This window comes from Dipteris shenzhenensis, chromosome 32, assembly GCF_047967505.1.
Source record: "Dipteris shenzhenensis isolate YYH24624 ecotype China chromosome 32, Dip_SZ_1.0, whole genome shotgun sequence".
NCBI classification, from domain to species: domain Eukaryota; kingdom Viridiplantae; phylum Streptophyta; class Polypodiopsida; order Gleicheniales; family Dipteridaceae; genus Dipteris; species Dipteris shenzhenensis.
In genome coordinates this window covers 13,324,397-13,350,525 of record NC_141627.1, presented here as the reverse complement: position 1 = coordinate 13,350,525, position 26,129 = coordinate 13,324,397, and the positions used below count along the sequence as shown (strand labels likewise).

At 44.0% G+C, this 26,129-nt stretch overlaps 1 protein-coding gene across 2 annotated transcripts in view; it reads left to right on the top strand.

Moving 5' to 3' along the window:
• Positions 1-4,444: 4,444 nt before the first annotated feature.
• LOC147880324 (3-oxoacyl-[acyl-carrier-protein] reductase, chloroplastic-like) overlaps positions 4,445-26,129 on the top strand; it is a 37,735-nt gene continuing 16,050 nt past the window's right edge. Inside the window, exons 1-8 of one of the 2 annotated variants that reach the window (XM_087370702.1) lie at positions 4,445-4,741; positions 6,494-6,636; positions 6,787-6,840; positions 24,376-24,456; positions 24,619-24,664; positions 25,081-25,175; positions 25,275-25,307; positions 25,599-25,733. In XM_087370702.1, the coding sequence (XP_087226828.1) occupies positions 4,591-4,741; positions 6,494-6,636; positions 6,787-6,840; positions 24,376-24,456; positions 24,619-24,664; positions 25,081-25,175; positions 25,275-25,307; positions 25,599-25,733 (738 nt within the window). In that variant the 5' untranslated portion in view covers positions 4,445-4,590. Of the gene's footprint in view, positions 4,742-5,362; positions 5,479-6,493; positions 6,637-6,786; positions 6,841-24,375; positions 24,457-24,618; positions 24,665-25,080; positions 25,176-25,274; positions 25,308-25,598; positions 25,734-26,129 lie in introns of those variants that run through there. The other variant, XM_087370703.1, reaches the window with a different exon arrangement.

The following is a 26,129-nucleotide window of genomic DNA, read 5'->3' as shown; positions in this document are numbered from 1 at the left end:
CCACAACATATCCTTTTTCCACCCCTCTTCTTTTACTTTGCAAAAGAATCCCCTCTTTTATTCCAAAGCAAGGATCCATCACACGAGAGATCAAGATCAAGAGAACCATAAAATAGGATTGAGAACACTGATTTTGGAGAGAAAAATTGAAGGGTGAGTACATGTATCAAAAGGAGATCGGTTTTGAATTTGAATTCCAAGACCTTAAACAAAATTGGGACATCTCCTATAGAGATTGCTTACCCTTTCCCATGTTAAACTCTCCTCAAGTCTTTCCTTCCACTTCACTAGACATTCTTGATAAATTGTATTCTTGTTCTTTTTTCTTGTATGTCTAAATTTGTGTCTAGCTCATGTGGTAAAGACATAGGTTTGATGAGTTACTACCACTTCAATGTGATTACCATCATTCCTAATTTCCTTTTGAGCCCCTATACGTGAAAAATTGGGCCTACTCTACATCCTTCAACTAAAGCTTGATTTGTACGAAAGTTTCCCAATTCTCTTAAGTATTATGAATGGTCCACAATACCTAGGAGGAGATAACTTTGGAAATTTACCATTTTTAGGGTTTTTGAAGATTTTGACACCTTAAGATAAGATCTTTTGCTTTTCTTCAACTTCTAACTTTCTACAGTGTGGATTTTCATAAATTCTTATTGTATCTTTATCATTTCTAACACTATCCTTAGCTAACTTAATGCATTGGATTCATATCTTCACAAAAGTCTTTATTAAGTCGTCCTAATTGAAAACAAAACGGATTAATAAGTAGAAAAGGTAGGATGGGAGGGATGGAAAGGCAAGGAAAGGGTGATGAAGGCCTTGATCTATTTATGAGAAGAGGGCCCCCCTCCCCTCTTATTTACCCTTATACTCTACTTCTTACATAATATCTTCATGTAGCCTTGCGGTGAGGCCTTGAGAGTGACTAATCAACTTTTTGAAACTTTTTGAGGTTGAAATCCCCTTTTGCATTAAATTTTGAAGCTATATTTTTGACCTTATCTTTATTGGGGTACTCCACCTTTTCACCTAAGAAATCGCTTGGATTTCTTATTTGAAAAACAAAGGCCTTTTCTCCTTAGCTTAAGTTAGATGCATGGAATAATTTGTTGGGATTAAGGGCCTTTTAAATAGGTAGATGTGGATTTTAAAATGAACAAACTAATAGAGAATAAATTGAGATCCGAACTTGTTGATTTGGTGGTATTATTGAGTGCCTTAGGTCTTTGTGTGTGTGTGTGTGTGTGTGTGTGTGTGTGTGTGTGTATTCGTTTGTTCTTTGATAGAACATAGGGGAAGGCTAAAATGCCCCTCATCCTCGAAGACCATCTTGAAGGTCAAGATGGCCTTAGTCCACATACACTAGGGACAATAGGAGACCCTATCCATATAATGGGTAGGGGTCTCAAGAGCACTGCATCCCCTCTTGGGACTTTAGGAGAATGCTTAGTGGGATTGGTTAAGTGGTGGGTTTAGGGACCTCACACACAGCTCCCTAGGTGAATGACTGTGCAACCTTAAGGGCATGCATTCCGCTATACAACACATGACATGCTAGAATCTAATATGGTAGTAGAGTGCATGTTATGTTGATGGGCCTAAGCTCCCCGTGGGAAAACTTGGGCAGAACAATATAAAATTATTTGATCTTGTGCTTCAACACTTGCGTAGCTTGATACTCGTGTACCGAGTGTCCTTGGATAGTTGATGAGTAAATTGTCAGACATGCGTGGTGACGGTAAGGGAGGCAAACTTAGAATTGGTGTGTGACTAGACCTTATGCACATATGCGACTTGTGTACTTCAACCAGACACAAACCACTTAGGATGATCCTCTCAAATCACCAAAAAGAAAAAATTTTTGGCAAGGTATGGCCACGTGCCATCTCCAAGATTAAGGGAGGGTTTAGACTCACCTTCTTGGCCCCTCAGGTTCTAGTCAAGGGATAAGGGAGGGCTAAATGTTGCTCACCCTTGGAGGCCATGTGGTAAGACCAAGATGGCCTTGATCCCACATGCAAGAAGGACATTACGAGACCCAGGTTTTGAGAGCACTCCATCCCCTCTTGGGAATTTTGGGGAGGGCTTAGGGGCCTTATGTCATGGAGGGGAAAAGAAGGGAAAATAGCTATGTCCATTATGACGTGCAAATGCCATTGATGTGACATTCTCTACTATTGATGTGACATTTCTTTATAGCCCTCTCTAATTTTCCCTTGGATCATTGAGGCATGCACCAAGAGAAAGCATCCAAAATATGCTCTTCCAAGGGAAAAACATCCAAAATAGGTATCCTTATTCTTCCCCTTTTTCCCCTCCATGACATAAGCCCCTTAGTTAAGGGAGTGGTTAGGTGGTAGGTTGGGGAACCATACAAATAGCTCCCTAGGTGGGTGGCTAGGTAGTCTTAATGGCACATAGCCCACTTTACAACACATGACGTGGTGGAAACTAATAGTCTCCCCCACCCTCTCTATAATTAAACAAGGTGGAAAAACTGCTATGGCCCTGCTTTTAATGAAAGTAAGAGTACTTGAGCTACCACTTAAATGCTTAAAATGATTAACACTAAACATATCATTATTCATTAACCACTTTTTAAATGGATCAGGTTGACCAAAAAAAGCAAAGGAAACTAGGACATTGGCCCAAATTAGTAAAAAAGATGACCCACTTTCCGTAAACCCTTAGTAGGCCCAAAAAAGGCAGACTAACCTACATACTTTGTGCATGTATCCACTTAAAACTTCACTCATTTTTTGTAGAGTCTCTTATTTGTGTATTCTATCCTTTTTGCTTCCCTTTCCAAAATGTCAAGCTAACAATATGTCTTTAATGTCAAGGTTATGCCCTTGTGTCCTTCCTTTGCATGGCACATATATGTGTCTTATGTGTGTGCATGTATCCATGTGAAAAATTCACTAGTGCTTTGTAGAGTCTCTTCTCCCTCTCAATAATGCCAAGCTAGCAACATGTCTTAATGCAGTGCTTATGCACTCGTGTCCTTCCTTTGTATGGCACATATACGTGTCCTTTGTGTGTGAGTGCATTGAAAAGTAAGAGTGGTTGAGCTACTCCTTAAATGCTTAAAATGATTAACGCTTAACATATTATTATTCATTAACTCTTAAAATGATTAACACTTAACATATTATTATTCATTAATTAGTTTTTAAAGTGGATTAGCTTGACCAAAAGCAAAGGAAGTAGGGCATTGGTCTAGATTAGTGAAAAAATCGCCCACTTTCCATAGACCCTTAGTAAGGCCACCAACATTGGTCCCAAGTGTGAATGTAAGTCCCATGTGCCATTTGTGTGTGAGTGTTGTTTTAAGATAACAAAATTCTTGTTTAGGGTGCACCCACAACATGAAAGAAGTGGGGCTTTGAGTAGGGTGTGTCTGTGTGTGTGTGCTGGCTTGGCATGAGAGACTGAAAGATGCTCACAATATCTCTTATGTTTGTCTTTTGCAGCCGTGTGTGTGGGGTGGGACGAATTGAACGAAGTGGCAAACTCGTGCATGCCACCAACCAATATAAAACCCAAGTCCCCATTATGTGTGTGTTTGCTGATACTACACAATACAAACTTCATTGCCAAAAGATCAACGTTCATAGAAAACTTGCGAACTGTATATGATGGATTTGCAACCTTTTCATTTACACTTGTAAAAAACATTTTCTCAAATTTACTAAATTTGTAATATTTTAGGCAATTTAGTTGTATTTTAGCTAACAAATATATAAATTCTCGAGAAAAAATTGAAACCCCAAGTTTTGTGATTTGTTGAGAAAATGTTTTCTGTGAACACTCTAAAAGATGCTCATATGATGCTCGCAATGTCTCTTATGTGGTGTGTAGGGGGGTTTTGTGACATCACCTTGCCACGGGCCCCAAGAGGCGTCCTATGAAAGAGAGTTTTATTCTTAAGAAGAAAAGGGATTCGAAGCATACAAAATGCAAACTCGCTTTTTTTTTGGGGACACGCGCGTGCGCGGACACACACACCCCATCACAAAAAAACACACACAAAAATCGCTCTCTCTCTCTCATACACACACACACATACCCCATCACAAAACACACACACCCACCCCATCACACACACATATTTTCTTTATAGTGAAAACACACACACACACACACACACACCTTGTCACACACACACACACACACATGCTCAGGCACTACATCACATACACACACGAATACTTTTTTTTGGTGGATTCAGAGACTCACTCATGCACACACACACACACACACACACACACACTTTTTGTTGTTGTTGTGAAAACACACACACACACACACACACACACACACCCCCCCCCATCACACAAAAACACACACACACACACACACACACACTCTCTCCCTCTCTCTCTCACACACACACACAAACACAAAGATGCTGAGAACGTCTCTTATGTGTGTCTTATGCAGGGGTGTGGGGGGGAGGAACGAGGTGGCAAAACTCGAGTGTGTCACCAACCAACAAACAACCCACGAAAACAACAACAAGTTCTGCTGATTGGAATACAAACTTCATCCTCTCTCCTTTGCACCAAAGCTCTCTCTCTCTCCATGGCTATGGCGATGGCAGCTCTGGCTTCCTCCTCCATCGCCTCCCTCTCTGCCTCCTCTTCACCCTCCCGCCTCTCCTTCCTCTCCAAATTCCATCATCCTTCCCCTTCCCCCTTCCAGCTCCAGCTCCAGCTCCCCCCCTCCCGCTTCGGTACGCCCTCCTCTTCTTCCCTTCCATTGCTTGGTTTTACGGCTTTTGCATTTATCAACCTCCCAACCCAGAACCTGACTGCCTATTTGTGTCCTCATGCGCCCTTTTGATCTCGATTCGTGCTCGTTTCATTGCAAAAGACTCTTTTGATGGCTTGCTGCTATCGTACACATCTTACAAGCCTCAGTTTAGCCTTTCTACCGGCTGCAAGCTCAAATTGGAGCAACCAGGACGTAGTTTTACTCCAGATGATTTCGTAACATCCGATATGCTAATATGCACGCGGATTGGATCCATTTGGAGACTATTATCTGACTTGTATTGGTTGAATTCTGAGAGGAGAATGCAGATCGGTCAGCTTCGCTCTCCAAAGCTTCAAGCAGCCCCTAAGTCCTCTCCTCGGATATTCTTGAAAACCTTTTCGATCTCTGCCCCCAAAGCCGTTGATGGAAAACATTAACGTCCATTTCTCTTGCCAATGCACAACGTGGCGCATGTGCAAAATATCAAACCATTGTAGTTAGCAACCTTAAAAAGACTTAAGATTTGGGAATTTACAACCCGTAAAGAGTTTTCCCACAAGCTTCCCGTCTTCTTCTCTTCCCATCTTCACAAGACGATGGGAAGTTGAACGTAAAAAAACTTGGCAGCCGTTTCCGGAAGGAGCAGGAGCAGGAGCAGAGGAAAAATCACACTGGCACGCGAAAATAGCGGGACAGCCATGCTGACATTTTCAGGTGGAAATGATCGCAAAAAGCCTAATCATTGTAGGACCGTGGAAATTGAACTTTGTAAAGAGACATGAATCGAAGAGAAATGAGTTCAAAGAATGGAGAATTACTGCTTCGCCCAGTTGTCTCCGTTAGTTTGGGTTGCAACTTGCACCGTCCTTTTGCCCACATCGGCAGCTGTTAGATAAGACCTGGGTCAAATATAGTGACTACCGTTTGCAGTGAGTCAAACGTCTAATGCGGAGTCTTAGCTATTTCGTGGCTTCCTGGTCATGTCACTATGAGTGTTCCTTTGCTCGTGGGGAGAAGAAAAAACACAGTATGTACAAAAACGGGACTTGACAGTCTGCGTCCAGAAGACATCACCAAGTGTCTTTGCTGCCGGAGGAAAAAAAGTAGGGACCTAGCTGGTGTTCATTAGACGAGATAAAGCCAGGGTGACAGAAAATTTCGTTTTGTTCTAGAGACAACTCACTTTATAAAAATTGGTCCTTAAGCTTTGCCATAGTTGAAGGCAGAACTATTGGATCATCTGCGCGTTATATCATGACATGTCTGGAATTTCTCTGTGGTGAATTGCCATATTTAAGTCATGTTAGAGAAGAAGAGTTAAATGTTTTGAAACGATTCAAGGGTATCAAAGGTCACCAAATCAATAATATTATGATCTTCTTGATTATGATCCTTTTCTATGTCTAACTTTCTCCATTTTAGAGAAACAAAAAATGGAATGCATCGTATTTGAACATTCATTTACACATTAAGATGCATTCGGTGGCTTGAAAGTGTTTCAGCCAATAATTGATGACCTCTATAGTTTCATCAGGTAGGTATTTGCGATTTTCATCAGGAAGGCATTTGGGTCTTGAAGACCTGTATTCTTTTAAAGTTTTGCATGGAGTGGAAATGGACGTCATTAATCGTGATGGGATGGCTAGAATGTTATAACTTATTGCTGCTATCAGTACGTGCATTTGAGGGCATGAACTTTGAAAGGCGTGGTTCTCCTGTGTTGATGCAGCTGTCAGATCAATGGTTGCCACAGCAGAAGAGGCTACTGTTGACGCTGCTAAGCTAGTTGAAGCTCCAGTTGCCGTTGTGACAGGGGCTTCTAGAGGCATTGGCAAGGCAGTTGCTATTGGCTTGGGTGGCGCTGGGTGCAAGGTGATTTCCAAGATTTTGGTAGACATTTGGAAAATAGAAAGGTTCTTTTATTGTCAGGTGGTTTTTTTGGGGCCTTACAGGCACAGACAAAATAAAACAAAGGTGCCTGGAGTGATAATCCAGTTCTTATGTATGTCTGGACTGTGGCAGGTTCTTGTGAATTATGCCCGTTCCTCCAAAGAGGCAGAGGAGGTTGCTAAGCTTGTATGTATCTATCTACTCCTTACATTTTAATGCATTTCTTTTGCTGCAAAGGGCACTTTGACTTGCCTGATTGCTTTTCTATGGGTTCCTTCTTTTTCATGCATATCAAATGTATGGGGACAATAGTAATAAGAAGCAGTTATAGTGACATTATCATGATTGAGAACAGATACAAATTATTGGTGATAATGGCATTGCATTATTTACAGAGAATTAGAAAATAACGTAAAAGGTATCATGCAAACATGAGAGAAAGGAAGAAAGAAAATTCACTAAAGTCTGCTAAAGACCGATAGGTCTATGAGACTGAAGAAAAACCTGGAGCTGCTAAGCGAGCATCCTAACCCATGCTGGAAAACTGTGTAGAGATAGTCAGTGATATCATAGTACATGTCCACCATAAACCTATGCAGTCATCCTGGCATCATCATCCCCATGTGGAGACAGTCTGATCCAATACAATACAATAGGCTTATAGAACATCAAGATACACCCAATGGTGGACTAGGCAGTGTAGGCAAGAATCCTGTAATGGATCACTGTCTGCTATTTGGATGAGTAACTTGTGCCCTCTGGCCACTACCTGATGTGTGAGGAGCGCCACTGTAACCCTGGTCGGTTGCACCCCAGGTCTGAAAATAGAGGAGATGCCAGTGAGTGTGATCTGTGTGTCTGTCCTCTGCCTGGTGTGTTGCTTCTCGGTCTCAGGGTCTTTACCTCTCCTGCTAACTGTGGCTGAGATAGCAACCTGCTCTGCCTAGAAGAACTCTATGATCGTACCTTGGGATGGGCCGGGCGTGGTCCCCTGCTCCTGTCTCCTCGATCTGATGAGATGATCTCTATGCCGGATTGCCTCGTGAATAAAAGCTGCCAGGCATCTCTAGTCTGGGTATAGGAGGAGTTTGGAGAGGCCCTCGAATCCGTCTCTGAAAAAGGCAATGGTATCGTCTACGAATCTCATTGTAAACTGGGCAACGGGAAAAAAAAGTGCTCCTCTGACTCCACCTCATGGTGTTCACACAATGTGCAGATACGACTCTCCCTGGGTATCCTTTCCCTCTGCACGTCTGCTCTCGATACGGAGTTGGTGCGATGACACACGTAACTGTCCAAGGGCAATCCTGAGTGAATGTGGTAGGCGGTCTGGGTGTACCTTGGTGGGATGATGAAACCTCCGCTGAAATGTGCAAGCAGTGGTCCCGATAGAAACTGAGCTTCACAGGAGCTCTGCCTGTGCTAGCTAGTACCTGAATGTGTGTAGCTGTAGAAGATCCTCTTGGATGATTGGGTTGAATTCGTTGCCCCGGAATGGGACAAATGGAGTGTCAACTCAACCTCTTGTGCCATAAAAGTGCATTTGCTGGCTTTAGCATAAAGCTGATGCAACCTTAAAATTTCCAGCACTTGGTTGACATGTCTGATGTGCTCCTGCTTATCCTTGCTGTAAATGAGGATGTCATAAAAAAATACCAGCACATATTTGAATAGGAGAGGCTGCAAAATCTTGTTCATGAGTGCTTGGAAGGTAGCTGGTGCATTGGTCAATCCAAAAGGCATCACCTTGAACTCATACAGTCCCCTCTCCATGCAAAAGGCTGTCTGTGCTCATCCCCAACTATCATTCTAATCTGATGATAGCCGGACCTCAAATCAATCTTAGTGAAAAACTGAGCACCCTTGAGTTCATCCAACAGGTCATCTATCCTGGGGATGGGAAACCTGTTTTTGATGGTGACCTTATTCAAGTCTCTGTAGTCAATGCACATACAGTAAGAACCATCCTTCTTTTTCACAAGGAGCACAGGGGATGCAAAAGGAGAAGTGCTATGAGTGATGAAACTCTTCTGAAGTAAGTCCCTCACTTGAGTTGCCACTTCTTCCCGTTCTACCTTAGAGAGTTGGTATGGGGCCTTATTGATTGGTTTACTCCAAGGTTCTAGGACTATGGCATGATCTACATCTCTTCTTGGAGGCAACTGTGATGGCAAATCAGCAAACACATCTGCAAACTCTGAGAGCAATCTCTGCATATCACAATCATCAACACGGGGAGTGCCACCCTCTTTAGTTACTGACACATTTAATGCATATATGGCGCTGCCCCTCTTGAGCTCTCTGGCCGACTGCCTTGCTGAAATGACCTGCAATTTAGGAGCTGCAATACCATGCAATGTAACTGATCGATCCCTGTGGACAAAGCTGAGTGTTAAGGCATTGAAATCCATGCTGATTTTGCCCAGTGATTGCAACCAATCACAGCCCAGGACAACATCTATTGGGCCCATGTCAAGTGCCAAGAGATCACCTGCAAATGTCTAGTCATCAGAGAACTTAATCCTTGCATCTTGGCAACAAGATCTACTGATCATATGCTGTCCATTGGCCACTTCTACTCTCAGCCCATGGTCTATCTCAGTAGCAATTAGTACCACCCTCTGTAAGGTCTTGCTGTTAACAAAACTGTGGGTGCTACCGTTGTCCACGAACACATGCACAATCCTGCCATTAATCATCCTTGTTAATCTGATAGTATCAACACTTTTGGCACCCATCAGGGCATGCATGGGAATAGTATAAAGTGTTGGCTGGGCATCCCAATAAACCTCATCCTCGTTCGCAGGAGCATTATACTTCTACAGCGTCCTGTAGCGCTGCTTCCCTTTGGTTTGTTTGTTAGCACTGCTGCAGCTGCGATGCATTGCTGGCAAGCCCCTACTGCGTGCAGTCTGTGGCTAGAGTCAGAGCTCTGATACCAATGTAATGAAAGGGGAAAGGGCAGATTAGAGAAAGGAGTAGAATGGGTAGGAGGGAGAGGGAAAGAAGGGGGAGAATGGGAGGAAGGGGTAGAAGGAGGGAAAAAGAGAGTGAGGAAGAGTGAGGGGAGGAGAGAGATAGAGAGATTGGGAGAGAGAGTAGGTAGCACGTAGGAGGAAGGAGGGAGTAGATAGGATTAGATGTCACATCAAAAAGTACATAGTAGGGGGTGGATGGAGACTTATACAGTCCCCCCCACATATTCAACCTAAAGGGCCTCTAACTTGGCCTCTTTTTCCCCTTTATTACACATCTCATTAGATAGAGACTTGGTTATGAAAGTGGATTAGCCGAAAGAGTGGCCCAAAACTGTGCCCCGCCTGGAAGAGACAATGATATCATTCATGGATCGTATAATAGACTGGGCAACTGCATAGGAGATGCTCCTCTGTCTCCACCTCCTCTAGCATGCATATCTGTAGATCCGTTGCTGCCCAGGTGTCCCTGCCTCGATTCTCAGTTGATGAGACGAGACCCACATTTGTCCGATGGCAAATATTTGGTGCATGTGAGACTTATCTGTCCTCTAGGTATTGGGGTTTGGTTATCACTCCATCCTTTGATGCTCTCAAGAAATGGTCGCGACATAATGGGATCTTGGTGGGGAACTTCTAATTCCCCCCTCAAGTCCGTGACGTGTAGAGCTGGAGCAAATCCAATCGTATGACACGGTTGATCTCATCTCATGGGAGCAGGGGGAACGGGGCATCCAAGCTGTATTAGAAGGGGGGAGTTGGTACATCTGAATACCTTGACTGGCAAACCATCTCGATGCGGTCTACATGAGCCACTCGTCTCATGAGCTATCGACCTCCCTTGGAGATGGTTATATCTCGCCCGTGCCTTGAACACTCTTGTATCAGTGATTAAAGATACCACCGCCAAATTATTCCCTACGATTTGATTTGTAGCACGTCGCTTAGTTTGGAAGATGCCCCACAACCCATGATTTGATGAGTGTAGAGAGAGGAGATCTCACCTCATATGTGAGCGGGCTTTGGGACAACTGATGATGCTTGAGGCACAATATATTTCACGCTGCCTAACATGTCAAAAGAGGCGGGCTTTACTCTTGCATAGGAAGAATGAGGTGGTCCAATCTTTTCGAGGAGAGGACCCCACTGTTGCATGGGGGCTTCTCTCTAAGGGGAAGCCATCTATCCACATCATGCATCTGAATGTCTGGCATGGCGACATTGCTCTATGACGTCCCGATCCATGCATCGCTGGATGTGTCCTCCTATCGAGGCCCACCACATCCGTCTTTTCAGGGCACAGAATGTGCGAGCTGCATTGCATCGGCTCTACAACTACAGAAACCATGATCATGAGGGACTCTCTTTGCACATGGAGAGGAGGTGTTGGCTCCTACCGTAGATGCTCAATCATGCTATATGCCATGGCTTCCCCCTTGCTTGGAGTACCACAAACATTGTACCGGTACACAAAGAAAGGGATTCCATGGACACTGGGAAACTGGTACTAGAGAGAGAGATAAGCTCTTACACAGAGGCACTTTGACAATGGGATTTGGGACAAGTCGGGTTCCAGAGGCGGCAGTCTACTCTTGATCACATCTTCACTCTATGGGCTGTTATTGAGGAGCCAAGTTTGAGAGCCCAGAAGGTCACTTGCCTTGTAGACTTTTTGAAGGCCTTTGACAAAGTGCTCCGATCTTGCATGATTAGAGACTTCAAGAGATGTAAATCCCAAGAGACATGATTCGGGGAGTGATGAGTTTATTGAGTCAGTCAAAGGGAGAGTACGTGCCCTTGGAGGTTTGTCAGATTGGATTGAGAGCATGATTGGAGTGAAGCAAGGATTCCTCCTCTCATGGACACCTTTTGGGCTCTACATTGATGAGATCACGACCTTCACTGATTGCATGGGAGGTGAGCGATCATTGCTTGCTGATTTGATGATACAAATACTGTTGTATGCAGATGACATAGTCCTCATATCCTCTTTAGTAGTAGGCATACTGAGACACCTAGAGGCCCTAGTAGGGAGAGAGACTTGACAATTAAACTTGGCAAGACCAAGGTTATGATTTTCAACACCTTACGGATAGTACTTCATCGACACAGCTTCAATTACCGAGGGGAGCCAGTGGAGGAGAAAGAAAGAAAGAAAGTTTATTAACATCTACGAAAGATCAAAGGGTCTATGAGAAAAGAAGGAAAGAACGATGTATTAACGTCTACGGGAGGCCTCGCGGGCCTATGAGACAAATGCAAAGCCAAAAGGTAACTCATACAAGCCACTAAGGGCTGAGGCAAAGGGCTCACTAAGGCCCTTGCTGAAAGCTAAAGTGCTAAGCTAGTGAACATAGTAGAAGTAGCAAAATATCAGGAGAGTGTTAGGTGCTCAGAGCTAACGCTCCTAGTACATGCCCAGGCTCCATATATCTAGGTAAGCTAGTGGCTCTATGATGAGATGTGAGAGCTCTCGTATTTGTGTCTGTCGAGCTGTCTCTCGATGCAGTGGAGGGCGTGGTCTCCTCGATCTTTGTATCCGAAGGGCTACATCGAGGGTGACTCCTCGTCTCTAGCGGTCACCTCTGAGGAGGGCTGAGCAGACCTTGATTGTGCGTGGCCCTCTTTGTGCCGCATGTGGAGATACGAGATACAATGAAACTTAAGGGTGGGGGCCAATAAAATGGGCACCCCTACCCAGGGCTGATGCCTGTGGACGAGAAATTAAAGCAGTACATTGCGCTATTGCTGCGAGAGGGACCCACAACGGGAGAGCAGACATCCGCTAGTTGTCTATCAATCGATCATTTGTCTCGGAGTGGCTGGACTTGTGTATGCTATCTGTGGGACCAACATGATTGGACGACTGAGGAGAGACAAGAGGACTCGTTTGACCGTGGCTTAGGATCTGTTGAGGGCTGGCGTCGAGAGCAAAAATCTATGCTAGAATGTTGATGTTGCTCGGACTGTCTAGGTCCACCCGTCCTCCTCAGTAGTCTCTGTGATGTGGCCCGTTGCCTGACAAGTGCTATTGTCACTCCAGTGGTGTGTCTCCCGATGTGAGTGTCTCGGGGTCGGATCTAGGGAGTCTGTCCTCTGATTCTCTCTTGCGTCTAATCCCCTGTTGTCCCTAGCTCTCGGGTCACTAGAGAAAAATCCGTGCTTTGATGCTCTCCTCTGTGCTCGTATGAGCTGATCTCTGTGTCTTTGGGCCTCAAGAAGGAAAATAGCCACCCGTTGCTGATCTGGATGTGCTAGGTGGGCCAAAGCCGGTACTGAAAAGACAATGGTGCCGTCCATGTATCTCATAGTATACAAGGTATTTGAAAGCATAGTGATCCTCTGTCTCGGTCTCCTGCATATCACATAAAGCACAGATCCGTCTCTCATGTGGGATGCCCTCTTCTCATCTTGCCTCAAACCGTAGCCCGTGTGAAGATACTCGAAACGAACCCATTGAGATCCTCAGTGCATGTGGGATACGAATCTGGGTGTAGTCCAGCAGTTCGATGAACCCCTCCTCTAAGGTCCATAAGCAACGATCTCTGTAGAAGATGAGTTTCATAGTGGAATCAAACTACATATTTTCTGCATGCGCGACAAACAACTGGTGCCAAACCTACAGAAGTGCAGGTAGTGGATGTGGAGGTGGAGGTGGACGTGGAGGTGGAGGATTCCCTAGAGGGAGGCGCGCAAAAAGCCTGGCATGAAGGCTTTGCTCGAAATCAGGAAGTATCAGAAGAGAGTAGAGCCCAAAAAGATGACCTCTGAGTTCAGCCTCTTGCATTGTCGGGCTCTACAGGAGGCATGCAAAATGGCTCTAGTATCCCGAAAGCTCAGTAGGTGCTAACCATGTCCTGAATGTGTAAAGTTGCAAGAGGTCCTCTTTTGAAATGGATGGACCCTCAAGGCTATACTAAAACGGTGGTAATCTGTCCATCTGTAGCCCCAGGCCTGCGAACCATCTGCGTGTCCGAGCATACCAGCTCCTCTGATCCCCCTCTGCCTCCAATGCCATAGAAAAGTTCAGGGCTAGCCATGGCAGTTTGTGTCATCCAGCTGGAGGGGGTGAGAGAGGGAGAAAGAAAGAACGAAAGAAATTCTATTGCCCCAGGTCTGCGAACCATCTGCATGTCCAAGCATACCAGCTTCTCTGATCCCCCTGTGCCTCCAATGCCATAGAAAAGGCCAGGCTAGCCATGGCAGTTTGCGTCGCCCAGCTGGAGGGGGGAGAGAGAGAGAGAGAGAGAGAAAGAAAGAGAGAGAGAGAGAGAGAGATAGATAGATAGATAGATAGAGATAGATAGATAGAGAGAGAGCTATGGGACAAAGTGCACAAAAGGAAGACTCATACAAGGCTCAATATGAGAGAGAGAGAGAGAGAGAGAGAGAGAGAGAGACGTATATATATACATACACACATACATACATGCGTGTGCTTGCGCGTGTGTACGTACATATGTATGTACGTATATATATGTGTCTGTGTGTGCGTGTGCAAGCACGTGTGTACACATATGTATGTATGTATACATACATACATACATACATACACACACACACACACACACACACACACACACACACACATATATACACATATATATATATGTATATATAGATGTGTGTGTGTGTATATATGTGTGTGTGTGTATACATATATATATACATATATATACACATATAAAGAAAGAAAGAAAGAAAGTCTGTTAAAGTCTTCAGAAGACCAAAAAGGGTCCATGAGATAGAGAAAAAGCTGATACAATGAGCTGATGGGTGGAGCCACAAAACAGGCATCAACAACCAAGACGGATACAAAAGAGAATCCGAAATCCTTCAGGAAATGACGTCAGTACATAAAGAGAAAACTCTCTAAGTGGAAGCCAACGAGATGTCAACCCTGGAGGGGAGCACTGATGTGTGAGGCAACTGTGGTGGCCGAAACCCTGTGATAGGGTGCTTGCGGCTGTCAGCATGTACACCCCGCTATAGTCTTCTGGCCGTAGCCCTGCGACGAACAAGTGCCACTGTCACCCTTGTGGGTTGTGCATTCGGTCTAGTAAGCATGGAGGGAAGGACCCCTAGCATGACCTGTGTTAGTACTCTAACGAGCTTTGACTCTAACTTGGGTCCTTGCAGCTACTACCTCCGTGGGTCCTGCTAGTCAGTCCCATTTGGCTGGGAAAACTCCGTGATCATGCTCTGAGTGGAGTCTGTCTGTGTGTCATGTCACCCCTACATGCCCTGATCAACTGCTTCTTGCATCGTACAACCTCATGGATGAAGGCTGCTAAGCATCTCTGGTCTGAATAGGACAGGAAGCTGGGTAGTGTCATGTGCACGGATTGGTATCTGACGTGTACTGGGTACACAAGACTAGCTTAGGTAGCCTGGGGAGGCTTAGGGCTAGGCAGGTTTGATTCTCTGGTTGAGTGGCAGGGGTACGAACAAGTTAGAGGTCTTCGCTATTTTTGGCGCTTGGGGCCCGAGTCTATATAAGGGGCCCAGAGGTTCAGTTCTCAGAGAGCCGATGGGAGCAAGTCTTGTTCCCAGGTGCTAGGTCTAATCTTGGATTGAGTCGCGGACGCGCGCTTGCATCATAGCGTAGCCCAAGGCCCAATAGCAGATCCCAGGCCTCACAGCGCCACCTAGTGGTATGGGATACCAGGCTGGTTAGGATCTGGTTGGGAGTTCGTGCCAATAGCTCAGCTCGTGGCTCGGAGGGGACATCTCCTGATTCGGGATCGCATCCCGTAGATGTCATGGTTGGGTGGTGAGCAGCCTGCTCAGTTTCTTCATGCTTGGTGTGTTCTTGTGTTTGTTTGCAAGTCAGAGGTTTCAGGAGTGCCGGGGTCGTGTCAGTTGGTATCAAAGCCAACTCCTGAGGTAGGAACTTCTGTTGCGAGAATTTTGGACGATTTTTTTTTTCTCTGGGTATGCCCTAATTTCGAAATTCATGTTCATTACCCTCCAAGTGCCTTATGGTTCATCGTTAAGGGTGGTGGCTAGATGGGGAGAAGGAGAGAGAGAGAGAGAGAGAGAGAGAGAGAGAGCAGGGGTGAATTCACAGGAAGCAAGGTGGAGTAGAAGAGAGGCTGGGAGGAAGATCGTCTGTAAGGGAAAGAGTTTTGGTGTAGATCATTAGTTGTAGGAGTTGGCGCAGGGAAGAAGTAGGAGCGAGATCGAGAAGGGAAGCCGAGAGCAAGGACGGGATGGAAGGCCGAGTGCATTCTTCGGGATGAGTATTAGGGAGCGGGTGTTGATGGCGGAAGTGACGATGGTGGTGCGCAGTAGATGACAGTCTTGAGGGACAGGTTTGGACGTGAATCAGGCTGGGAAAGCTGTGGCTTGGAAAGCTAAAAAAAGCAAAAGCCCTACCAAAAGTAGGGGTCTGCTTTTTTGGCGTGCAGGCTGCTATAAGCCTGGATTATGGCGCTCTTTGTTCAGGCGGCCATCTCTCATGCTCCAGCTCGCAGTCCAGGAATGCGCACAGCTAACTATCCCCTGCCATCTCCGGTTACAACCCGTTAGCTTGGGCTGGTTCATCTCAAGTCTCAGTTCGAAACAGCCCCCTCTCATCGCCTTCCAGTTCGCCAACTTGCTGCCCCTCTGCTTCATCGTTCTCCCTCCCGACGAAATCTCCTGGCAGTTCGTTGCTTGCAGCCTGCTTTGGGATTCTGTCTTCACTGCTGTCCACTCCTTTCCTCACGATTCTCTTTCCCTTCCCTTTGGCCTTCAGAGCTCCTTCACTCCACATCCTTCATGGCCGATTCAGTAGAGCCTGAGCTCGCTGTGGGTGATCAAGATATGAACTACCATGGGGAAGATGACCAGGGCCTCTACGATGATTTGATTACGAAGTCAGCCTTCAGTGAATTCACCACTGCTCTTGATGAAAAGTTTGAGCAGGTTAACACGAATCAAACGGGGTTGACACAGCAACTCCAAGGGATTCAGACTACACTCACACTTTTGACAAGCACTGTTGAGGCACTCACGCATGTGGATGCCATGGCTTCAGTGTTAGGTCTGAACATCACTCCAGATCCTTTTCCCGGAGATCAGAAGTCTCGTACCAAGGAGGTTGTTGACACTTGGTTGCACAAGTGGCAAGTACACTTCCAGTTTTACCCTTACTTGGATGACAAGAAAATACAGCTTGCACAGGGTTTATGTTAGGAAAGGCTTTATTGTGGTGGAAGGAACTCCAACCCAAGCCTGCAACATGGATAGAATTTGAAGGGAGCTTCAGGAAGAAGTTTTTGAAGGAGGAGGAAGATTACGATATTGTAGGCAAGGTCAAAGCCCTCGATATGTCCAAGCTGAATCTGACTTTTGAGGTTTATCTTCAGAGGTTTCGGGATTTGCAGACCAGAGCTACAAAGATGGATCCAGTGACCTTGTTAGGTTTCTTTGTGGATGGTTTGCCTGACTCGTACAAGTTACAGATCAAGAACAACAAGTGTACCACTTTGCAAGAGGCCATGAATTACGTGCGCATCTATGATGATACCATGGCCAGCGCAAAGGGAACCACAGTTGTCGACACGGGTGGGAAGAACAAGAGGAAGTTCTTCCAGTCTATTATTGGTACCGTGGAGTCGAAGTCTTTAGACAACGCCTCCAAGAAACATTTGACTCAGGCGAAGAATGGTTGTGCCCGTTTCCTTCGTACCTTGAAGCTAAAGAAAGAAGGACATTGCTTCATATGCGAGGAGCGGGGCCACACTAGGAATGATTGTCCTAAGCGCAAGAACCAGAAGCAAGCGTCGGGATCGAAGCTCCATGCGGGTCTAGGTACCAAAGCTAAGGGAGCTAATTAAGTTTCGATGACAGGTATTTCTGTAAATGTCATTACCTGCGTACTTTCTTGTAATTGCACTTTTAATAATTCGTTATTTGGTTCCCATGATCTTTTTCGAGTTTATGGAGAAGTTAGGGACCAGAGAGTTCACATTCTCTTTGACCCGGGCAGCTCTCACAACTTTGTTAATTACAAACTTGTGCAGAAGATGGGGCTGTCCACAATACCTAGCGATCATACCTACGAGGTGCAGCTTCCAGCTGGGAAGCAATTTTCGGATCGCAAGATTGAAGCGCTTCCTATCCGGATTCAAGACTACACAGCTGCTCTTACGTGCTATGTCATGCACTTGGAGCATGTGGACTTTTTAATTGGAATAGAGTGGTTTAAAACCCACGATATTCGGGTTGGATGCAAGGAACATACTCTTTCTTTTTTCGATAAGGACACCCAATTTTGTATTCAGTGTGATAATATTCCCTCTTCTCAGGGACCTATTGTATGTGCGATGCAACTTCGGAATATATTAAATACTTCTCATTATGATGTGTATTAGTGTGTTTTGATTATGCTTTCTTCATTTGTTATCTCTGTTAATAACAATAATGATTTAAGTGTGTTTGAATACCGTGAATTGAGAACATTGTTAGATGATTTCATGGATGTATTCCTTGCTCAACTGCCGGAAGGTTTATCTCCAGAACGGGTAGTAGACCATTGCATAGATTTAGTACCTGGGGCTCAACCTATTAGTGTTCCACCTTATAGGATGAGCCAGCTTGAGGAGGATGAGTTAGCTTCACGGCTACAAGATTATCTGAATATGGACTATATCCGCCCAAGTAAATCACCTTGGGGAGCACCTGCCCTCTTAAGAAAGAAGAAAGATAATTCGTGGAGAATGCATATAGATTATAAACAATTGAATAAAGTGACAATTAAGAATCGATACCCTCTTCCTCGTTCCAATGATTTGATAGACCGTTTGGCTGGAGTGAAGTATTTCACTAAGATTGATTTGCATACGGGTTATCACCAAATCCGTATCTATGCTAAACACATAGATAGAACCGCATTCCGAACTAGGTATGGCCACTATGAGTTTCTCGTATTACCTTTTGGTTTGACCAATGCTCCTGCCACCTTCCAGCAAATGATGAACGATTTGTTCCGAGATTTTCTAGGCAAATTCGTTGTCGTGTTCTTAGATGACATCTTGGTATATAGCCAAATGCTAGAGGATCACATTGGACACCTCCGGATTGCCTTAGTTATACTAAGACAGCATAAACTTTATGCCAAGATGAGTAAATGTGACTTCTTTATGAAGGAGATCATTTACTTAGGGGACAAGATTTCTTCTGAAGGTATTAGCATTGATCTGGATCGTATCCAGAAGGTTTTAGAATGGCATATCCCTCAGACTGTGAAACAACTTCGTTCTTTCTTAGGATTCACGGTATTTCTACGGAAGTCTGTGCGTGATTATTCACACATCACGGCACCCTTGACCAACGTATTGAAAGGTCGTGGACGCAGGTCTACCCAGCTGATCTCTTGGAATGATGCATTGAACAAGGCTTTTGAAACCTTGAAGTTAACTATCAAGGAAGCACCCGTTCTTGCATTACCCGATCGTACCCGTCCTTATGTTTTACAGGCCGATGCGAGTGATTTTGCGATTGGGGCAGCTTTATTCCAAGAGGGAAGACCTGTAGCTTTTGAGAGTAAGAAGCTAGACGACACCCAATATTGTTCGCCCACACTAGAAAAAGAACTCTATGTAGTTGTGTATGCTCTAAAAGTTTAGAGACACTATTTGTATGGTTCGAAGTTTCTTGTATTGATCGATCACCAGTCAATCAAGTATGTGTGTGATGGGTCTTAATTGAGGGGACGAAAGGCTAGATGGGCAGAGTTAATGCAAGATTTTGATCTTGAAATACATTATCGAAAGGGTTCGCTGAATAGTGTGGCGGATGCCTTAAGTCGAGTCAAGTTTGTAAATGCTATGTCGTTTACGGAAATATCGTCAGACCTATTTCAATCCTTGAGAGAGCTTTACGCAACTGATAGTCATTTCAGTTCTTATTGGCAGAAAGTCCAGGATGGGAGCTCCATGGTTGACCAGGACTCGGGGATTGTGCCACCTACGGTACAGGCGGCGGGAGGTCAGTGGATGATTAGGAACGGCTTGCTGTTTCGGAATGGAAAGATATGTGTGCCAGATGTTTTGGATCTTCGATCCAAGATTCTCTGGGAGTGTCATGATGCTCCTAGTGCTGGACATCCAGGTATACATCGGACTCTGTCTCTTGTGAAGCATACCTTTTATTGGCCTAAGATGCGTGAATTTATTGAAAACTATGTGGTAGGTTGCCGGGTTTGTCAGGTTACTAAGGTAGAATGCCTTAGAAGCGCGGGTTTATTACAGCCATTGCAAATTCCAGGTAATAAATGGGAAAGTATTTCCATGGATTTTATTACTGGTTTGCCTCGAACGCGCAAGGGTCATGACTCCATTTGGGTCATAGTGGATCGTCTGACAAAAATGGCTAGATTCCTACCTACTAGAACAACTATTTCAGCTGTTCAGCTGGCTCACGAGTTTGTGGACCACTTGTTTAAGCTGTATGGTTTGCCCTCTGACATAGTCAGTGACAGGGACTCGAAGTTTACAAGTAACTTCTGGACACTTGTTTTTGAGAAGTTGGAAACTACTCTAAGTATGAGTTTCTCAGATCATGCACAATCTGATGGCAGTATAGAGAAGGTCAACCAATTGGTTGAAGATATGCTTCGGCCATATGTTTCTAAGAGACCGTCTTCATGGGAAGATTATCTACCTATGATAGAATTTGCTTATAACAGTGCAAAGCATTCGAGTATTGGTTACAGTCCTTTTATGCTTATGTATGGGTTTCAACCTAAGTCACCAGTTATGGTTGGGTTAAAGGGAATCCAAAATGATGCTGCAAAGACATTCTTGCAAGACATGCAAGAAATGCTGCAGTTTGCTAAGGAGTCTATTAGAAGTGCCTAAGATCGGGACAGATTTTATGCTAATAGACATCGCTCACCTAGAGAGTTCTATGAAGGAATGATGGTATATCTGCGAATTCCCAAGGAATTCAAGAGCCTAAGTATTGGTTTGGTTCCGAAGTTATCCCCCAGATACTGTGGTCCGTTCAAGGTTATTAAAAGAATTGGACCTGTTGCATATAGACTAGAATTGCCTCTTGATGTTAAAGTACATCCAGTATTTCATGTCAGTAGACTGAAAGAAGTATTGGGTGCGGATGATCAACTTGTTTCTCCTCAAGAAATAATAGAAGTTACAGATTGACTTTTATTCCACACGAACCTTAGAGTATTCTTGACTTTCGTGAAAGGTTACAGTTCCAAACAACGCAGCTCAGGGTCTGGGTGCTCTGAATCTCATAGACCCCGCCCTCCTATGTAGGAGGGCCACCAGATGCCTGTCGCGGGGACTTGTCAAAAGCTGTCTCTCCCGGACTATTACCTACTTCCGCTCCTTGCAAGCAACATCTCGTTGCTGTAGGCCTCCTGAAGGGGTGTAAGATCCTCATCCGTGGATCTCCGGGTGGGCACGTAAAGTTGAGCGAGAGAGAGAGAGAGATGTATATATACATATGTATGTGTACATACATACACATATACATACACACACATACATACACACACGTACATACATACCCGCGCACACTTTTTTTGGGAGGTGGCATGAGCCCGGAAAGAAGATGGCTTTCTATGAGAGAGAGAGAGATCAAATCCATGATATAAGGGGCAAAAGGCTACATCAAAATGACATTTCAGATTCAAGCGACAACTCATCAGCATGATGCGGATCAGCACACACGAGCTTGACATAGAAGAAGGGTGGATGGCAAAAACTCCCGAGTGAAGAAAGGATTTGCAAATTATGTCCAATGGGTGAAATAGAGGATGAAGCTCACACAATTGTTTGGTCAACAGATCAGCGAGAGAGCTAACACACACACACACACACACACACACACCCCCACAGCACACCTTTTTTTTTTTGGGTGAAAATTTTGATGCTTTATATAAAAGGGAGATATGCCATATTACATCAACAGAAAATCTCTCACACACACTTTTTTTTTTGGGTGAAAAGATTTATCTTTTATATTACAGAGTCACAATCCCAAAGCAGGATGTGCTCAAGTACATCAAGAGAAGATGTCAAGATATGACAAATATACATCATGATCTAAAGTTCCTGTTTGCAAGCAATCAAAAAAGATTGCTGCAAATAGTGCTTGAAAAAAGAGTGTAGGGGGAAAATGGGATCACCAAAGACTATGATTTCTATCTTTCTAGAGAGTCCATAGTGCCTAATACCGAACCCATACAAAAAACAAATCAAAACCCAGAAAATCTCACTCACACACACACACACACACACATGTATGTATGTATAATACATACAAGTATGTATGTATGTATATGCACGCGCGCACATACACACACACAAATTTTTAAATGTAAAATAGATATTTCATCTAGAAAAATGTACATTCGTAGTTGTGGTACACACCCTTTTTTTTTTTGGGTGGAATTTTTTTTTGCTTTATATTACAGAGTCACTATCCCAAAATGGGATATACCAAACTACATCAAGAGAAGATCTCAGTATATGACAAGTATACATCAGAGTCTATGTATTGAGTTTGTTGACAATCATAGAAAGATTGCTGCAAGGAGTGCTTGAAAAAAGAGAAAATAGAAAAAGTAGGATCACCAAAGACTCTATGATTTTTGTCCTTCCATAGAGTCCAGAGTGCCCAGTAGTGAACCCAAGTGAAAAATAAATGAAACTCCTGTCTAGGTGGGTGAATTCCAAAAAGCTAGAAAAACTTGCCAAAAGTAGCATTTGGAAATCTGGTTTTCAAACGCTGCCCCAGGAAGCCCAAGAAATCACGGGTGTGAGAGCAATGCCACACACACACACAAGAGACACACCCACCCACCCACCCACCCACGTATGTACGCGCACACACATAGTTGTACCAAGGTAGTGATTAAGTCATGAATTTCCAAATTCATGTGTTTATTTTGCATGTCAAAGAGCACTTTCTATCCTCCTAAGTCTCTTCTCTCTACACCAACATTCCATTTGTAGTTGTTTGTGATTTCAAGGACCAACTATTTGTATGAAGCAAAAATTATATCCGTCTTCTCAGCATTCTTCTTTCGGATTCACATGATCATTGCTTAGGTTTTGTCTAGGTTCATCTCCATATTTGAAGAACTTGCAAAAAGTCAGCGAGTGCATTCGAGTGTCTTTAAAGATCGGACTTGTCCTTTGCAAGTAGCACCACATATATGCATGTAGTAGAAGAACAAGGGCTTTCTTCCTCTCTCTCTCTCTCTCTTCTATGGCACTCTCAGCAGGAGGTGACCAGAGATGCGACTCCCTCCCTTCCAGTACAGTATGGACGCTCCGTTTTCTCCCCTCTTGTCACACGAGGTCAACTAGGTAATCCGTGAGGATCTCTTACGGCTACACACATTCCGGACCTGGTTGGGACCGAGCGAGCTTTCAATGAAGCTCAGCTTCTACAGAGATCACTACTTGCATATCACAGAGGAGAGTTTCATTGATCCACCAGGATACACGCAGATCCGCTTATCCCACTCACTGAGGATCTCTATTGGGCAGTTTCGGGTCTCTTCACATAGACTTCGTATCGAGAGCGGTAGAGCAGAGGGCCTACCTAGGGAGAGGTGCATATACACATTATGTGACACAGAGGAGGTTGAGACAGAGGAGCAGTTCATCTTCAGGTGTCCTATTTACTATGAGATTTGAGGGCGTTTCTACTGCCTCTTGAGAGAGAGCTATGGGGTTTTGTCCCGATTCCTCTCCTATATAGTCCAGAGATGCTTGGCGGCCTTCATCCATGAGGCAGTTAGGCATTGCGAGAGGCTACCTCGATCATGGAGACAGGAGAAGACTTTTTCCTTGGCAGATCCATCTCAGAGCTCTATCGTGGAGTTCTTCTTGCCAGATCACACGGACCCCCACAATACAAGGCCTCGACATGATCGTGACCCAAAGCCAGTGACTTGATAGCTCAGACAGAGGGTTGAAGCACATATTACCCTTGGGGATATACCCTCTCTGTTCAGGGTCGGAGCTTGGCCGACAGGGGTTACTGTAGCCCTTGTTAGGCGCATAGCTATGACCAAGAGATGTCATAGGGCCACACCCGTGAGCGGCCAACAGCACTGTATTGCCGATTTCATGCCTCCATTGCCCCCACCCACCATGATGTCCTGATGTTGGTGATGATAATGATGATGATGAGGAGGAGATTCCACCACTGACATGACTATGTTGTACTTAGTACTATCATTTTGCATTTTTTGCACTCTGCATTGGTGTGGATGCTCGTTTAGTAGCTCCACCCTCACAGCTCGATTGTACCAGGATTTTCACAATCTCATAGACCCATCGGTCTTCCGAAGACTTTAATAAACTTTCTTTCTTTCTTTCTTTCTTTCTCTCATAGGGTGGGAAAGAAGGGTAAAAATCCCATAGTGGAATTTCAGGATGCTAAAACAACATTTTCAAGCACAGAACAACATTTTAACAAGCAATGAATTTGGGTAATGGAGATCTCGCAGGTAAAGGGTTGAAGAGAGTTCTAATTTTTAAAATATGCATATTTGAAAATTCGATACCAGATCCATGAGTATAAATGATGAAGCCTTTAATTTTACACGACCATTTAATGGCTTCTATGGAGTAGACTTAATAGGGTAAAAAAGAGAAGAATACTTTTGATGATTGAAATTTCAGAGACATTAAAAGGATCAAGGAGAGTATGAAGCCTAGTTCTTCTTAAAGAGTGGATTTTTGGTGTTGATGAAGTATATACTGGGTTGTTACAGATTGAAGACTTGGGTGGCTCAGCTCTTGTGTGTGGAGGAGATGTTTCAAAAGATGAGGATGTCGAAGCAATTATGAAAGCTGTGAGTACGAAATCTGTTGAATGTGCTCTTGCTTACAGGCAGGCTTTGCCACTTTCTGTTCTTTTAGATTTGTTCTGATTGGGATAAGGTCAAAATTAGTCCCGTGTAATGTGTCGTGTAACTGCTGTGATGGCAAGTGTTCTCCTTGGTATTCTTGTGCAGGCTGTTGATAAATGGGGAACAATTGACATTCTGGTGAACAATGCAGGTATCATATCGTTCTGTGAGATGAGAGAAGCAAAGGTCTGGGTCCCATTTAGGGCTTCTGTGCATGAATTCTGAAGTTGCAATACATGTGTTTGTATGTGTGCAAGCCTGTGTATACACACGTTTGACTTATGTATGTACATCTTTGCCTTTTCCTGTTAACATGGGAATACCTTTTTTTGATTGTGGGGCCTTCACACATATTTTACGCAATGTCATCCCCAGTCTTCTGCAGCTAGATATCTGCACATAAATCTGTTGTTTCCAGAAATGAAGGGGTTTTGTATTGCAAATTTTCTTTAAGACTTTCCTTGCCTTTTAATGTCACTTTCAGAAAGTTTTTTTCTTTCCTTCCCTATTAATGCTACCTTTTAGAAATTTCCTTGTGCCTTCAATTGATGGCTGTTGTCATTGTAGGTATCACGAGGGATACTTTAATGATGAGAATGAAGAAATCTCAATGGCAGGAGGTCATTGACTTGAATTTGACAGGTGTTTTCCTCTGCACGCAGGTGAGCTAAGTATAGATTTGAAAAAGGAAGGGCAACGTTAAGCTGGAAAATCTAATTGATATTTGTTAACAGAAGTCAATTCTTCGCTATCTTGTGCAGGCTGCTGCAAAAATAATGATGAAGAAGAGAAAGGTACACTTGATAAACCATATGTGCTCATCTTTATGCATGTATCTTTCCTGTATATTAGCAATGCAATTCTATATGGTTGTGTGGCTCTCAAGTTTGCAAGAGGCATGTCAAAAGAGGGAGTCAATTAGAGAGTTTTGGGGAGCTATTTATCATTCTATCTGCTGATGAACTTTACTGTACAGAGGAGGCAGAGATAAAATTAGAGGAAACTATCTGAGGGTTCTAGAAATAAACAAGTATATCCATGTGTTTGGAAATTTCCCAATCTCAATAACATATTCTTTGATGCAGGGAAGGATTGTCAATATAGCATCTGTTGTTGGTCTGACTGGAAATATAGGCCAGGCAAACTATAGTGCTGCAAAAGCAGGGGTGATTGGGCTTACAAAGACTGTAGCTCGTGAATATGCATCAAGGAACATCACTGTAAGTGGCCAGATGGATTCTTTGAATACCATTTTTAAACTTTGAATGAACGCAGTGAGTTGTGATGCTGCAAATAGGTAAAAAGAAAATCATCTGAGATTGATATTAAAGACTGTTTCAAAGTGGCTGTGTTAAAAGTAAGACATTTTGTGTTGTCACTCTACAGAGAAGCCAAAAACCAACAATGAGTTGAGAGATAATGAAGCTGGTTTTGAATGTTGTGAAATAATGCTGAACTTATCTGGGGCTTGTTGGCAGTTGTTTCTTGAGTTTTCAAGCATACGTTTTGCTTTAGAAATGCATTGAGAGATTTAATATCTACCTAGGCACCCAAACATGGAAAAGGACATTAAAATGTTTTACAAAGAAAGGTGGCACTGAAGTTTGTGAGGCGGA